Source organism: Grammomys surdaster, unplaced genomic scaffold (genome assembly GCF_004785775.1).
Source record: "Grammomys surdaster isolate TR1022 unplaced genomic scaffold, NIH_TR_1.0 213, whole genome shotgun sequence".
In the NCBI taxonomy this organism is placed as follows: Eukaryota; Metazoa; Chordata; class Mammalia; order Rodentia; family Muridae; genus Grammomys; species Grammomys surdaster.
In genome coordinates, this window is record NW_021604658.1 from 6,840,473 (window position 1) to 6,855,741 (window position 15,269).

Consider the following 15,269-nt stretch of genomic DNA (forward strand, 5'->3'; position numbering starts at 1 on the left):
TTCCATGGAGATGGGGGGGGGTAACCGATGTTAAGTGTAACAGCACAGTACTCACCTAGATAGAAATCTGGAGAGTGTTTGAGGAAAGAAGGTAGCGCTGGATACAGCTTTTCCCCTTACTCAATACCTTTCAAGGTCCTTTTAACTCTGGATGGAACTGGTGATGGGCCAACCAGAGAAGGTGGGCAAGGGAAAAATAGTGTACTGGGCTAGATTACAACTAGCTTTGACTGCAGACCTGTTCTAGGCAGCTTGGGTCAATTTCTGCCCTTTTCATCCTAGTAGAAACTTCACGTCATTGTTATTCAGTTTAGTATGTTAGGGAGAGGCTCAGTGGTCTACTGGGAATGCATCTCCTTCGAGTAGTTTAAAAGCTCATATTTCTCTTTCAAAATAAAAAGGAAGCTAGCATGTGCATGGTCTAAGCGGTCCCCAGGTGTGTGTCTAACCATTTGTGTCCCTGCAGATATAAAGTGGTTGAACTTTTCTTCTATCTCACGATGGGATTTTCTCCAGCCTTGGTGGTGACATCAATGGTGAGATGTGGCTTTAGAATTAATACTCTGACGTCATAATAGATGCCCAATGTTCCCTTTTGGAGCTATGATATGTCCATTAACTATAGACTTGGGAGAGAAACATACATAGATAATACAGCCTGTCACTCTAGCTACCCTCAAGGCTTGGCAAAGCTGTGTATCCATCGGGTTTGTTCTGTACTGTTTTGGATGATGGGTCTAGTCTTCCCCCCACCCCTACCTCATCTCTCGTCTTTCAGAGACTCATCTAAAAGACTAGAAGTGGCTGTTTCAGGGTAATTAATGAGGCTGCTTAAGCCTCAATCTCTGGAAGAGACTATTTGGAGGTCTGTTATGGCGAAAAGAACATGAATTACTGACATAAAATCTTAAGAGTTAGAGGGAGCATTGAAGGCTGTGGTGGGACCACCATATGGTCCCTACCCAGCTGGGGAAGGAAAGCTGTAAGTCTGAGGTCAGAAGGAAAAGCCCAGCACTTGCGCCAGCTTCCTGCTCCGTATTTTTCAATTTCTTTTCCTTCATATTTTTTTTCATTTGCTTTGAAGTAGTCTCCTTCTAAGAAAAGAAAGTGGCTTTAAAAAAAATCTGTTATTTTACTTTTAACTTTGCTTGAGAATAACTTGGGAACTTCGGTAAAAAAAAAAAAATTACATTATCTTTAGTGGACTCTTATATACAGTATGTTTTAAGTTCCCTTTCCAGTGAAATTATCATGTAGAAGTCCGTGTACACTTGTCACGTTGAGTCACAACTATACATTACAGTCCCGTCCAGCTCTGCTGGCCCCTGGCTTATTTCTCCAGTGTCTTGTGTTCAGCACTGGCCATTAGCCACTGTACTAATTAGAGAACTGCAGCTTGTGTAGTTTAACTCATTTCTTTATTCTCAGTTGTCCAGGGTCAAGAGTGTACCTGAGATTTCATTACTGAATTTCTGCATACAGTGTGAGAATGTAATTCCACTCCCTAGGGCCTGCCTCCAACTCTCTGGGGCCCGCCTCCCTCTTCCCAGTGCCTGCCTCCCGTCCCACTTTCCAGGGCCCACCTAACACTCCCCAGTGCCTGCCTCCCACACCCAGTGTCCAACTCCCCAGGGTTCACCTCCCCTCCCTCTCCCCAGGTCCTGCCCTCCTCAGAAGAGTGCCCCTTGGAGCTAAAAGTTGGTTCTGAGTTTTCAGGAAACATTGCTTGTGAAAATGTCAAAAATGAGATTCCCTTGAGATATGAGTTTGATGGTGGTTTTAATAATTACCTAGCACCACTGCACAGATAAATACATATGTCAATGTCTATGTATGCATATACATAGATGTATATGTTTCACTTGGCAGCAAAGAAGAATGAGAAGAGAGAGGCAGACGTGTGACTGAAGTGAGAAAAGTGGGCCACGGCTATTGCATCCTTAGAGGGCAGTTCAGGACAGCCAGAGCCTTAATAGCCAAGTCTATGTGGATTGGTTACTAATTATTAGAGCAGAGTTTCAAGTCAATTCCCTCTGGCTGTCATAAAAGCAGGTTTATCCAGTATTTTACTAGCCTGAATTTGTAATCGGCCTTTTCCTAGGTGCTACAATAGCCAGTGACTAATGTTTATGAAAATGAAGCCGGGTAATTCACACATTGCTGCCACAGAACTTGAGGTCCAACAGGCAGACACCGTTTCTGTTCAATTGGAGACTGTAATACAGTTTTATAATGTCCCTGATGGCAGGGGCTGGGGGGTGGGGGGAGGGGGATAAACAACTCAGGTTGCTATGGGAACATGAGGTTGAAGTACTAAAATAAGTTGATAGGCACACTGATTCAGAAAGATAAGTAGAAATCAGGAAGCTATCAGAGTGAGGCAGGTGTTACCAACAGAGAATACAGCATGCCTGGGGAGGGCACCATCGTCTTTGGAGAGCAGATAATAATCTGGGGATCTAGACAGAGTCCAGATCAAAGGGGTTATGTAAGCGTGAACGCTGAGCTCTGGAGCTGAGTCGTGGGTCTCAGACTTCACCCTTCTGCCACAAAGAGCTATAGAACGCGATTATGAATTAAAGTCGCTGGCTTTTGCAGCATCGAGCACAGATAGTGCAGGACAGGACTGAGGCCTTCCTAGCAAGGATCCTCCCCTGCCTTTGGTGCCAGCTGCAGTAGGAAAGTTACCTGGACCACTGTCTGACAGACTCCTGCAGGATTCAGGTTTGCTGCTCTGTAATTATACAAGTCAGTTACACACACACACACACACACACACACACACACACACACACACCTGTGCTGCAGGCAGACATGTACATCCATCTTACTGACTCTGTACCTAGTCCTGATGCTTGAAGGAAGAGAAACCAAAAGCTGAGCTTTGGGTTCTACTGCCTCCCCCATTGTTTTCCTGTAGACTTTCCAAATAGCAATTAAAAGAGAGCTCAGAGAGCAGCTGTCTTCCTAGAAATCAGACGTGGGACAGTTGATGGGGCAGGGACCTAGGGAGGACAGAGCTACTAAGGCAGACCTCCAGGAATCTACAAAGGAATATGCTTGGCCAAGCATCAAGCTGGATTTGTGCAAGGCAGAATTCTGGAAGCCCTCCCTGAGAATAACTATTTGAAGGTGAGGAGCTAAACAGTGACTTCAGTGGATTCGGGGGAATAGTGGAGTTCCCACTATCCCAAGTGGTAAAACCACCTCGGACATCAAATGTCTCTGGCCTTCAGGTGTGACCAGGGGTCACTGTAGGGACAGAGTTCCTCTGCCTCTGTGTCTTAGTTGCTTTTAATCACTGTGACAAAAAAGCTCACAAAGCAAACAAAACAAAACAAACAACAAAACATAAAAAAGGAAGGGTGGAAGGATTTATTCTGGCTTATAGTGTTGGAGGCTTTAGCCTGTAGTTACTTGACTATTGGTTGTGGGCTCTTGCATGGGGGAGGCACACTGTGGAGGGAGCACATGAAGCAGGGTGGGGTACCTCATAGCAGACAGACAGATGTGTAAGAAGGAGCCAGGGACAAGCTAGGCCCTTGAGAGGCGTGCCCCCACCAATCTGCTTCCTCCTGTAAGGCCTCACCTTGAAATAGGTCAGTATATAAAATCTTCCGATTAGAATAGACAATATAACTAAACTGTAAAGCAATCTTTGGTACTAAAGAATTAGAACTGTGCCACAATAAAAGATAGCTACATCCCAGGTGTTTAAAGATTAAACATCACACATCTCTATAAACTCTTGCGTCTTTGAATTGATTGGTAATGAATATGCAACCGGACAATTCATGGGCTTCAGCCCAAGCGGTGTTGGGAAAGAGGTGCGGTGCTTTAGATGCCTCTGTGAGTGTGCAGGTTGCTTTGATGAATCATCCTAACTAGGCCGAGGTACCTAGATGTCTGTCCATGAACAACCTGACGGTTGAGAAGGTGCTTCGTCAGTAACATTAGCATTCAACTCAGTAGACACAGAGTGTATTCCCTGTAGTGTGAGTGGGCCTCAGCCAGTCACCTGAGGACCCGAAGGTCTGAGGCCTTCCTAGCAAGAATCCTCCCCTGCCTTTGGTGCCAGCTGCAGTAGGAAAGTTACCTGGACCACTGTCTGACAGCCTCCAGCAGGATTCAGGCTTGCTGCTCTGTAATTACACAAGTCAGTTACACACACACACACACACACACACACACACACACACACCTGTGCTGCAGGCACATCCACCTTACTGACTCTGTCCCTAGTCTTGCACAGGGTAGTCTGGAACCCTGACTAGGGTGATAAGAGAATGAAGAAAGAACAACACATGAACAGCGTATCTGGGATCAGATAAGGTGTGTTTATTCTGACAGAGGGACACCAATGATGCAACCTAAAACCTGAGGGTGTTTATCTTGTACAAGCATGATGAGAAGGAGGCGTTAGCTAGCCCTATCAGGTCTCCTAGGGGAACAGTCTCAGAGTACAGTCATCGGTAAAGAAGATGCTGCAGATGCTAGCTTTTGCACACTCCTGTAGGTCAGGTGTTGGTAAACACTGCTTTTTGGACCAGAGGAATGCTTTGCCATCTCTTGAGTCTGCGGCACTGGCATCCTCTACATGCCTGTGCCTGTGGTTATACACATCCACTCCAGGCTTCCCATGTTTCTATTTCTTTTTAAGAACTCTGAGTAACATTATTAAAAAGAAGAAAGTTTTTAAAATGATGATGTAAGCATCTATCTTCAGATGGAAAGAGTAAGTAAAGCCTGCAATAACTAACAGTATAGACATAGTTAGAGGGCTGTGGGTGTGGCTTAGTGATGGAGACTTTACTGGACATGTAGGAGGCTAAATAGACAGACAGACAGACAGACACACACACACACACACACACACACACACACACACAGAGGGGCGGGGAGACACAAACTCAACAACTAGAGAAAAATCCATGAAACCAAAAGCTGTTTCTATGAAAAGATTCCAATCATACATTATAGCAAATTTTATACCTAGGATCATAATAATAATACTTCTATATAGACTTTCACAAGTAGAGTGGAGGAACTTGGTGAGGTGGGCTGTGTTTGAATTTCCAGTGCCTCAGAGGTAGAGGAAGGAAGATCAAGAGTTCAAGACCAGCCAGGGGTACCTGAGAGCAATAAATTAATCAGTCAATCAAACAAACAAAACTGGATTTGAAAAAAAAAACACCTCCTAGGTTGTTTTATAAAGCCAAGATTGCCCTGAGAATCAAATGCATGTTGCAGGAACACTACAAACCAGTACTCTTGAAACAGAAAAGACTCCAACGAGTATCAGCAAATCGAATTTCATGAGGATTCAAAAAAAATCATAATCAGGTTAGGTTTTCCTGGAGCCATTGGTCCATCATTTAGAAATCAGTCATTGAAATTTGCCACATTGTGAGAATCAAAGAGAAAGAGTGGATCTCTCAACTGATGAAGGAAAAGCTTTTGACAAGGTTCAGTATTCAACCATCATTTTAAAAGTCTCAACAAGCTTAGAAACTTCACAGATCTGATAGAAGACAATTAAGGAAATGCCACCAGCAAATGCCGTATTTTTTGGTGAAAGACTGATCACAAAGCAATAATGCATGCCCTCACTACTAGTCAACATGTAACTGATGTGCTAGGGATTCGGTAAGAGATCAGAGAAACTGAAGCAAGTCAGTGGAAAAGGACAGGAAACGGACTTTTTATCTATAGACCAGTTTCATCACTGGATAGAAGCCAGGATCTGTAGAAAAGTTCTAGACATTAAGAATGAGTTTAGCAGCACAATTGGCTACAATGTTAAAAGAAATAGTGACATCATACCTGTTTTTACCACTGGCCTGTCTCTAGAGATCCCTAAGAACTTAAGGCACACTGTGAGTACTCAATGCTAACATCAGTGGGATGCAAAAAAATAGCCATCAATGCATTTAAGGGTGTGGGGAGATGTGTTTGTGTAGTGCTAAATAAAGCAGGCACCAAGAGGACCGGAGAACTCAGGGAGGATGGGGTGGAACATGTGACAGACACCATTATCCAGAATCCAAACCAGTATAACATCCCAGACAGATTCTTCAACTGGGAGAAGGATGACGAATACAGATTTTGACCCATGGTCCAGATCACTAATTCTGTGAGGACCTAGGATGACTGAAGAAGATTTGAGCTCACAGAGGGCTGTGCTGTCTCTGTTGGGACTGGTCAATGGATGTGTCCAGGAAGAAATGAGTCTATAGACATTTTATGCTAATAAATAGTTTATTTAGGAAGCAGTGGCATTTATATATAAACACAACTCAATGGAAGAGGGGAAATGTTTTTTAAGAAAAGGGTTTAGAACATTTGAATGTCAATTTCACGTCATGCAGAAATTCCATTTGAAGTATAGGCTTAGCAATGAAGCAAGAAGCTTAAGATTTCTTGGAAACACAAACGTCAGGAAACCTGGAACATCTTGTCGCAATTTTTTTGGATAGGCAAAGGTTTTTGGAGCCACAGAAACAAAGACCATAAGAGAAGAAAAAGTAAATGGAGGAAAGTTTCAAAATTAAAGCTTTTGCTTCTGTGAAGAAAATGGACGGGCAGTCACAGTCCTGTAGGAAATACTTGCTATGTCTGTGATAAAGGACATGTATCCTGAAAGTACCCATCTGTTAAATAGATGCTCAATCCATGGTCCTCCAAATCAATCCTAAAGCCCTGTAAAGATGGGTACAAAGTTTTGACAAAAACTTGCAAAGAAAAAGAAAACCCATAACCCTTTGAAAACATATGGATATAATTAGTGGTCAAGAAAATGGAAATGAAAACCCCAGCGAGCTGCTGAGACATACCCGAAAGAACAGTTAGGATTAGAGGCCTGCAGTAGGATGAGTCCCAGCAGGGCTTGTAATGTGTAAAGTGATACGGCCTGCCTCCAAAAGTTTAGCTCTTAAATTTGTAGTTTCTAATAAAATGAAGCGTGCATTTATTCTGGAACTTGGTAGTTTACTTTAAGAAATGGAAACATATATTGCAAAAAAAAAAGATTCATGAAGTTAAAAAACAGGCTCATTCATTGCAGTTTCCAGAATAGCAAGAATTAATAAACTATGTTAAATGAAGGAACTACCAAGCAAAACAACAAACCAAAAACAAGCAAACAAACAAGAGGAAAAGAGAATTGAAAATATGTACTTGGATTTATGTGACTCTCAGAAAATAAGCAGTATAATTCCTCTTGTCTGAAGTTCTAGAGCCAGTGGTCCCGGATGTGGTGGTAGTGTTGAGAACAGTGCTTGTCTTGGCTGCTGGAGGGGTCCAGGATAGATTGGGACTGGGATGCCAAAGAACTTTACAGAAGCATTTGCATGGATGTTCTCTTCTTCCTCCTCTTCCTCCTCTTCCTCCTCTTCCTCCTCTTCCTCCTCCTCCTCCTCCTCCTCCTCCTCTTCCTCCTCCTCTTCTTCTTCTTCCACAACCCCTCCTCCTCCCCTCCTCCTCGTCCTCCTTCTCTTCTTCCTTCTTTCCCTCTTTTTTCTCCTCTTCCTTCTCTTCCTACCCCTCTCTCTGCCTTTCTCTGTCTTTACCCTTCAACTCCCCTCCCCATGCCCTAAAGTCTGTTCTATACTATACCCATTGTGTGGCTGGTACCTCAGAGGGAAGAGATGCTTCAGCATGGGTCCACAGAGGCACCCCCTTCCCCGCACCATATCGTGCTTCTACCAGACATATCTCTGGCTTCCCTTTCTTTTTTATAAAACAACAGATGTAACCAATGTAATCAAGCTCATTCTGTCCCACCTTTCATTCTCATCTGTATACCTCACAAAATTCATCACACAACCCCATTTTGAAAATGCCCATTTCCCCAGTGCCAAATGAAAGTTCAGGCATCAGACCACTCTAGTTCAGGTCCCAGTTCTCATACTAGGAAACTCCCTGGCCTGGAGAAAAGTACCTAACCTCTCCGTTTCTTGTTAGTCAATTCTGTTGATAATGAATGGTACCCAAGTTAGGGTCATGAAGATTAACATGGGTGAATACACAGGAATGCTTCACGGTGTCTATCAGGTGGTACCTGCAACATCATGAGTAACAAGAAAACACTTGGCTTGCTTTAAAGTTAAGTCTGTCCCTGTCTCTGAAAGTCTGAAGAGGTAGAAGTGTTTTAAGGAACTGTCTCTTTATAGATTGTGTTTAAAAACTGATTGGTGTACTTGTTTTGGTCTCTAGCTTGTTTGGACAAAGAGTATTGGAGTCCATCAAAACCAAGCCAGAAACCAGATCACTCTGAGGACAGTGAGGCAGTGGCCAGCCACATAACTCTGTCAAGCTACCTCTCTTAGCTTTCTGCCCTCCAAATAAGGAGGTGCTATTTCATGAGTGACACTTCCACTTGGAGCTCCTGCTCCCCCTAGGAATCTATGGCAACCTTTGTCCGTCTGGAACAGTATTCCTAATGCACATACAAGAATGTTGCATGAATGGTGTTGGTAGCCCTGTAACCTGTATGAAGCAATACAAGTGTATGATGAATTGGCTTGAGGCTTTTGGTTTTAGATTTTTTTTAACATTTTAATTAATGTCTAGCTGAACCTGTCTCTTCTTACCAAGAAAAGAAAATCTGGTATGGGTCATTTCGAGTTGCCTCCTTCCTAAACTTTTAATCCTGCAAAACCCTGAAGTTCATAGGAATGTTGGAAATAGGGTTGATCATCACACCGGGCCCTGTGTCCTCCCACCGGCCTTCAGCACCCTCTTCTTAGTGCTTTTGGCTAGGCCTCTGGGCTCCTTCCTAGCAGGTGGCTGAGCTGGAATTTCCTCTTGCTTTTGCCTGACTTGGCCACTGGGACCATCAGGCTACATGGACTTGCTCCAAGGCTGCTGGCATTAACACCCAGCTGTCTGCATTCTTGTTCCCTTCTAAGGGCTGGCCTCCCTCTGGCTTGGCTTCTGCTTCTCCTACAGGCACCTCCTTCCCTGATCTCATGCATTCAAGTCTCTTTATAGTTTACTCTTATAGATGGGTCTGTGTCTTTGAATCTCTCAAGACAGCCTTTAAAAAGTCTTGTTTTTCACTTAAAATATATAGGACTTAGTTTTAACACCAGGATGTACGGACCAAATTAGGGAATCCCTAAGGCTGTGATGTGTCCCTTGTCAGCAGTAAAGATGCCCTAAATTCATATATGCTGCAAAGATTGGGGGGGGGGGTGCACCCCGAGAGGGGCAACCAATCAGTACAGATGGTGGGAGAGAGGTCAAAGGCATGTGACAAGCCTGGCTGAGATACAAGATATAAATCAGTATATTAGGCCTGCCACATGTGGAAGGAAGCTTCCAAAGGGTAATCTGGGAAATGAGGGTCACGCAGCCTTCGAAGGCACGTCACGGCTAACCGTGATTGCAATCTGCTTAGGCACACAGTTAAATGATCAGAGTTACCACTTTGTCTCGTGGAGCCTATAATGTGTCCAATGGTCAGATCCATGCCTGCAGATCCAGAGGGTATTCCAGGTCAAGTGGGTGAGGCATTTTACAATTGCTTTATGTTTACAGATAAGGGTGTTGTTCACACCGTGCTTTTAACTGTGCAGAAAACCAGGAGCTTTGGGGGCAAGGACAATAACTCTTACCTTGTCACATCAGAGTAACATCAAACCTTTTCATACCCCACCCCGCCTCTGTTGACAGAATAACACTGACGGACTTCAAGAGCTTGCCTGTGGGGGCTTGATTTACTGCTTGGGAGTTGTGTTCTTCAAGAGCGATGGCATCATTCCATTTGCCCATGCCATCTGGCACCTGTTTGTGGCCACAGCGGCTGCCGTACACTACTACGCCATTTGGAAGTACCTGTACCGAAGTCCCACGGACTTCATTCGGCATTTATGACCAGTCTCTGCTAGGTTTTCAAATCAGTATTATCACAAGTGAGGCACTTGAGTGGGGGTAAGAGCTGAATGTTGCACACAGAAGAAGAATGAGCAACTTGCACTGACTTCTTTTAATTTTTTTTTTAATATAATTACTGTGAAAGTGTAAAAGCTGTGCCTTGGAGTTTTCCTCTCCACAGGCAACAGATAAGGTAGTGAATCAATTCTTCATTCCATTCCACTATCATGAAGGACTCGGGAGAGACATGGCCAACTGATGTTTACAAACCAGAATTTTGTATTTTTGTTTTACAGGTTTTAACTACGATGATTTTTTCTAAATTAGTAGGTCAGGTTGTCAAAGTCAGTGCAATAATACAACTTCCTTTTTAAGAAAAACAAAAGTTGTTTCTATCACACGTTTCCCGTTCACTGTGTAAAAGAATCATGGAAACTTAACACTACTTTTTTACCATGTTTCATCTTGACATAACATGGTTATTTTTTAAAAGGAGGCTTCAGTTCTTTTGTAAATTTTTAAAAGAAACTATTCCATTGATGCGCACCCCTGTGGGTCCTCATTCATGAGAAGTTTTGCAGCAAGCGGTCAACATTCCACAGACAAACATTATACCTCTTCTGACAGTTTTATTAAGTGTGGAGAACTTGCCAATTTTTTAGAAAAACTGCAGTTTTTTCCAAACTTTTCTGCCAATCTCTGACCCTGAATTCAGTGCTGCTTTGGACTGATGTCCTTGTCCTAGTATGGGCCACCAGGGGTAAGACAGTGTTTTGACACCATCAACTTTTTCAGAAGACATAACTCTGCTGTATGCCTTTGCCACATTTTCTCTGGGGTCTCTCTCCACAGTGGAGGAGGATCCTGTCCGGATTATGACAGTATTGTTGGGTTGCCCATCTGCCAGACACTTCTCATGAGCTTTCTGAATTATGGTGAACTGTATTGCCACTCTGGTGCCCAAGGGTTCAAGTCTTTGTGGTTGAGCCACTTAATTTTACTGTATCAGTTTGATATTGATTTTATTTGTGGGACTAGACACACAAACTCACATTTCTGCCTTTTCCTCTGCATTTCTCAATATCCTATGTTTTTTTTTCACACCATAAATAAAACATTGATTGACAGGTAGAAGCTCATGTCAGTAGTCTATGGGTTTTATGCTGACTCAGTGGAGTGATATTTATATATTATTTCTAGTTTCCTCTCGATGTCTTATATTAAGATTGATGTATTAGTTGCTTTATTGGTTAATCTATCTTGGTGTTTAAGAGAAATGAAGTCACCTTGCCTTTAGAACAGATGTTAATATAACCTGTTTGTCTAGAAATAGGCTTGCTCAATGGAACTGTCAGATTAAAGATATGCTTTATTAATTGAAATTCTGTACAGCTGTAAGTTTGAAAGGAAGTTTATTCTATATGTATGTTTGGGCTCTGATTTTGATAAATTGTAAAGGAACAACTGAAGAACTGATTGCTGGGGATTTCTTCAGTAGTCAAGGGTACCCAAGGATAACACCAGCCAGGCTGCTCTGTATGCATGATTCTGAACATTTAGGTGCCTGTTATTTTACTGTATATATTTTACTTTAAATATATTAACTTTTTGTGGATTCATTTAAAGTCTGCTCATATGCAACACTGTCAAAACCACTAAAATGTATGTAAGAACTTGTGCTGTAGATTAGAATAAAGTTGTTACTTGGGTTGACTCCATTGTCTGGAGCATATGGCTGAGAGTGATGCTGGGTATTTGAGAGCTTGAGCGAATCACACTTTTGTAATTTGTGTAGTAGTCTTCCAAAAATCAGAATGCAGAGGGAAACAAACTGGTCCTTTCATTTTTAACCTTCGAATCTGCCTTGTAAATACTGACTTGCCAGAGCTAACTCAGGCTTCATTCCACACCTTACCAGTTTTCTGGTTGCAGGGAGTATTGTTGTGACATGTAATCTCAGCTCAGATAGGAAACTGAGTCAGGAGGATTTCAGTGAGTTTGAGGCTAGCATGGGCTACACAGTAAGTTTGAGGCCAGGCCCAGTTAACTAGGGAGAGATTCTATCAGATAGATAGATAGATAGATAGATAGATAGATAGATAGATAGATAGATAGAATCTAATAGTGTGTGTGTGCATGCCTCTGTGTGTGTGTAACCAAATGACAGTAGTCACTTTTAAAAGGCCAAGCCCCACAGTTTGAAGAGATCATCACTTCATACCTCCCTGCAGCTCTCTCGGATAAAGAAGCAACTCTCTGTGCTGTGGTCTAAGTGTAGCCCCCGATTTATGGTCCCAGCCAGCACCTGGCTCCTCCAAGCTCTTTGTCACGTATGCTATTGAACTAAGCCACTTGATGTAAAACTTCCCCTTAAAGGTTACAGAAAGTCCACTTTTCCTTTGTTCGAAGATTGGTCTAGAGACTTCACTGGGGATTTGTTGAAGGAGGTGCTCTGAAGATTACTCTCTGAAGAGGCTCTTCTGCTTGTCTCCCATCAGCCCTTTTGTGGCAGTACACTCCTGAGCGGTCCCTCTCTCTGACTCTCTAGATCTCTCCTCATTTTCAGTCGTAAATGAAGCTCCTCTCCAGGTTTATAAGGAAGCTGCCTCTTTCCTTTAAGACCCCCTGAAACTGTTCACTCTTCAGGGTGTGTGTGTACATATGTATCCATATATTTACATATATATTTTTTTTTCACATTCACCGAGATCCACTTGCCTCTGCCTCCCGAGTGCTGGAATTAAAGATATGCATCACCACTACCCAGCCTTCTTCAGTATATTATAACATCTTCAGTGCCATGTTCTTCCTCTCAAGGCCTGAATGATAGATAGATAGGTAGATAGATAGATAGATAGATAGATAGATAGATAGATAGATAGATAGATAGATATAGAGATATGTCTTTACCTAGGGGAACTTTTGCTTCTCTTATGTAATCCATTGTGGGATTCAGATTAAAAGCTTCTGTATGCCCAATGACTAAGCATACTTAACACTATAACCCTAGCCACAACTTCAGTGTTAGATATAGCTCATTCTTCACTTTTCTCTGATGCTGGGGATGGAACTTCATACCTACATGCTGGACAAGTGTTTCACCCCTGAGCTACTCCCTTTGAGCCCTCTCTGTCTTTGGGACAGTAAGAGAGATGACTGCTTCATTCTGAATTGAGGAAGGGACCTAGGTCTGCCCACCTCCACAGCCTTGCTTTTGCCATGAACCACACTGCGTTAGACCTGAGCCAGCAGAATCAAAGAACTTAAACTGGACATTCACCAAGCATGGACAGAGCAAAGAAAACAATTTTAATATGGCAAAAAGCCTCAGCAGACCAAACAACCCTTCCATGGAACTTTGCAGTCTTATTTCCAGGAATTCTGTCCTGTGTCTCCAGGGGTCTATCACGTATTTCTAGAGTACCTGCCCACCTGGTGATACCCCCCTTAATGTCCCCCATTAACACTGTCTTTAAAGACTGGGTCTCTCAAATGAACAACCACCAGTCCACCCACCATTGGTTTCTCTTGCCACCCTTTCCTGCAAGGCTCTAGCAAACCCTCAGAGCATTGTAGCCACCCTCTCTCTCATCCTCATCTCTGCCCATGCTGAAGCTTCTTTGAACAAACTCAGCCTCCACCCTGCCTCCAACATCCTTTTCCTAAAATAAGACCTGCGCATGACTACTGTGCTTCAGAATTTCCATTGCTAGGCCAGTAGATTCCTACTCAGTGCCTCTGCCTGAACTCTTCTCACAAAGGCACTGTATGATCTTACCTTTCTTAACGAAGCCATGACAACCTTGCTGCTACTGGTGACTTTGACATCACAACCCAATGCCTGTGCCCACTTGCTGCTTTTGTGTCTGCTGCAGCTAAGTGTGAGTTGTGTTTATTGAAACTCTGCTTACCCAGCAGCAGGCTCATTCCCACCTGCCTAAGGACAAAGGTGTCTCACGTTTCACCATGGACACATGTGCCTGGCATGGTTAGAAATCTTCCTGTTTAACACACCAGCTTTGACATCCCTCCATAGCCTGTCACATATGGATGATGTTTTCTGTCTCCCGGTCTCTCTCCCTGAGAAAGAAGTCTGTCAAAGAGAAGTTAGTCTCAACTACCTCTGTTCTCAGCTTCTTGTATCGGGCTGAACTCAAGGTGAGAGTTTGTTGGGTGAAAGAGAGTTCCCAGGAGATGAGGAAGGTATTATTTAGATCTGAGAGGTAGGCTTCTCTGGACTGGTTGGAACCTGACTTTGAGTTCCAGAAAGCTCGTATAAGCCACAAGGAAATTGGGGAACTGGAGTGTAAACGTTAGACACTATCCTAAATAGAGAAAGGCAACACTTGTTTATCGATGCCTTCATAAACAGTTTACGAGCTTGGGAAATGATTCTTGCCTTCCTTATTTCCCTGTGGTCCTTCCTTCTTTTCTGACTTAATAATAAAATGAACAGAATCAGCGCTTGGTTCTGCATCCCTGGAGCCTTAATGCAGATTATTCTAAAAAGCAGTAACTCTAAAATACTTATTGATATTATATATTCTTATCCCTACATCATGCAAGTATACAATTCTTGAAAAAAAATAAAGATAGAAAAAAAATGAAATCCCAGAGTTTACTCATTTGAATACACCTTGATAGACTTCCAGTCGGTCTTCTTTCCCCATATTTATAGGACTTGGCTTTTGTTTTATGCAGCTGCCTACCACATACATCAGAGTTGTAGGGGCTGGAGAGATGGCTCAGTGTTTAAGAGCACATATGGCTTTTGCAGAGCCCTGTAACTCCAGCTCCAGGGGAACTCAATGCCTTCGGCCTCTGCAGGCACCTTTATTCATGGGCCACAGACATAGATACATATACATAGAATTAAACATAGTAATAAGAACAAATCCTTTAAAAATGTTTATATGGTACTGCATGTTCCACACTTCCTTGCCATACAGGGTTTAAAAATATTCTATAGCTCTCAGCTTGTAAGATAGCTCAGCATTTGCTGCCACCTGAGTTCCATTGCTAAGACCTATATAATGCAAGTAGTAACCCAGCTTCCCAAAATTCTCCTCTGACCTCCATGTGTGTGTTGTAGCATATGTTCAACACACACACACACACACACACACACACAAACACACACACTAGACGCCTAACATCATTTTAGAAGGCAAAATAATCTTCTCTTTCTGGTACCATGCTAGGATTGATTGTAAGCAGAGATCTCAGGCATGCTGAGCAACAGAGCCAGAATTTTCAGTGGCTCTATCATTTTTCCAGAAGTAAAACATTTGCTAGTTTTAGAATTTTTAGGTTTCTTTTTCAATATTTTATTATTATAAATAGTGATGCAAGAAACCTAAAGCTCTGCTTATATTTATGATTTGGGTTTAAAG

The 15,269-nt window shown here is 42.8% G+C and overlaps 1 protein-coding gene across 2 annotated transcripts in view; it reads left to right on the forward strand.

Moving 5' to 3' along the window:
* The window catches only part of Mmd (monocyte to macrophage differentiation associated), a 28,236-nt gene extending 16,647 nt beyond the window's left edge, over window positions 1-11,589 (forward strand). The window contains exons 6-7 of one of the 2 annotated variants that reach the window (XM_028772351.1): window positions 467-536; window positions 9,676-11,589. In XM_028772351.1, coding sequence (XP_028628184.1) covers window positions 467-536; window positions 9,676-9,876 — 271 coding nt within the window. In that variant the 3' untranslated portion in view covers window positions 9,877-11,589. Of the gene's footprint in view, window positions 1-466; window positions 537-1,428; window positions 2,172-9,675 lie in introns of those variants that run through there. The other variant, XM_028772352.1, reaches the window with a different exon arrangement.
* Window positions 11,590-15,269: the final 3,680 nt, after the last annotated feature.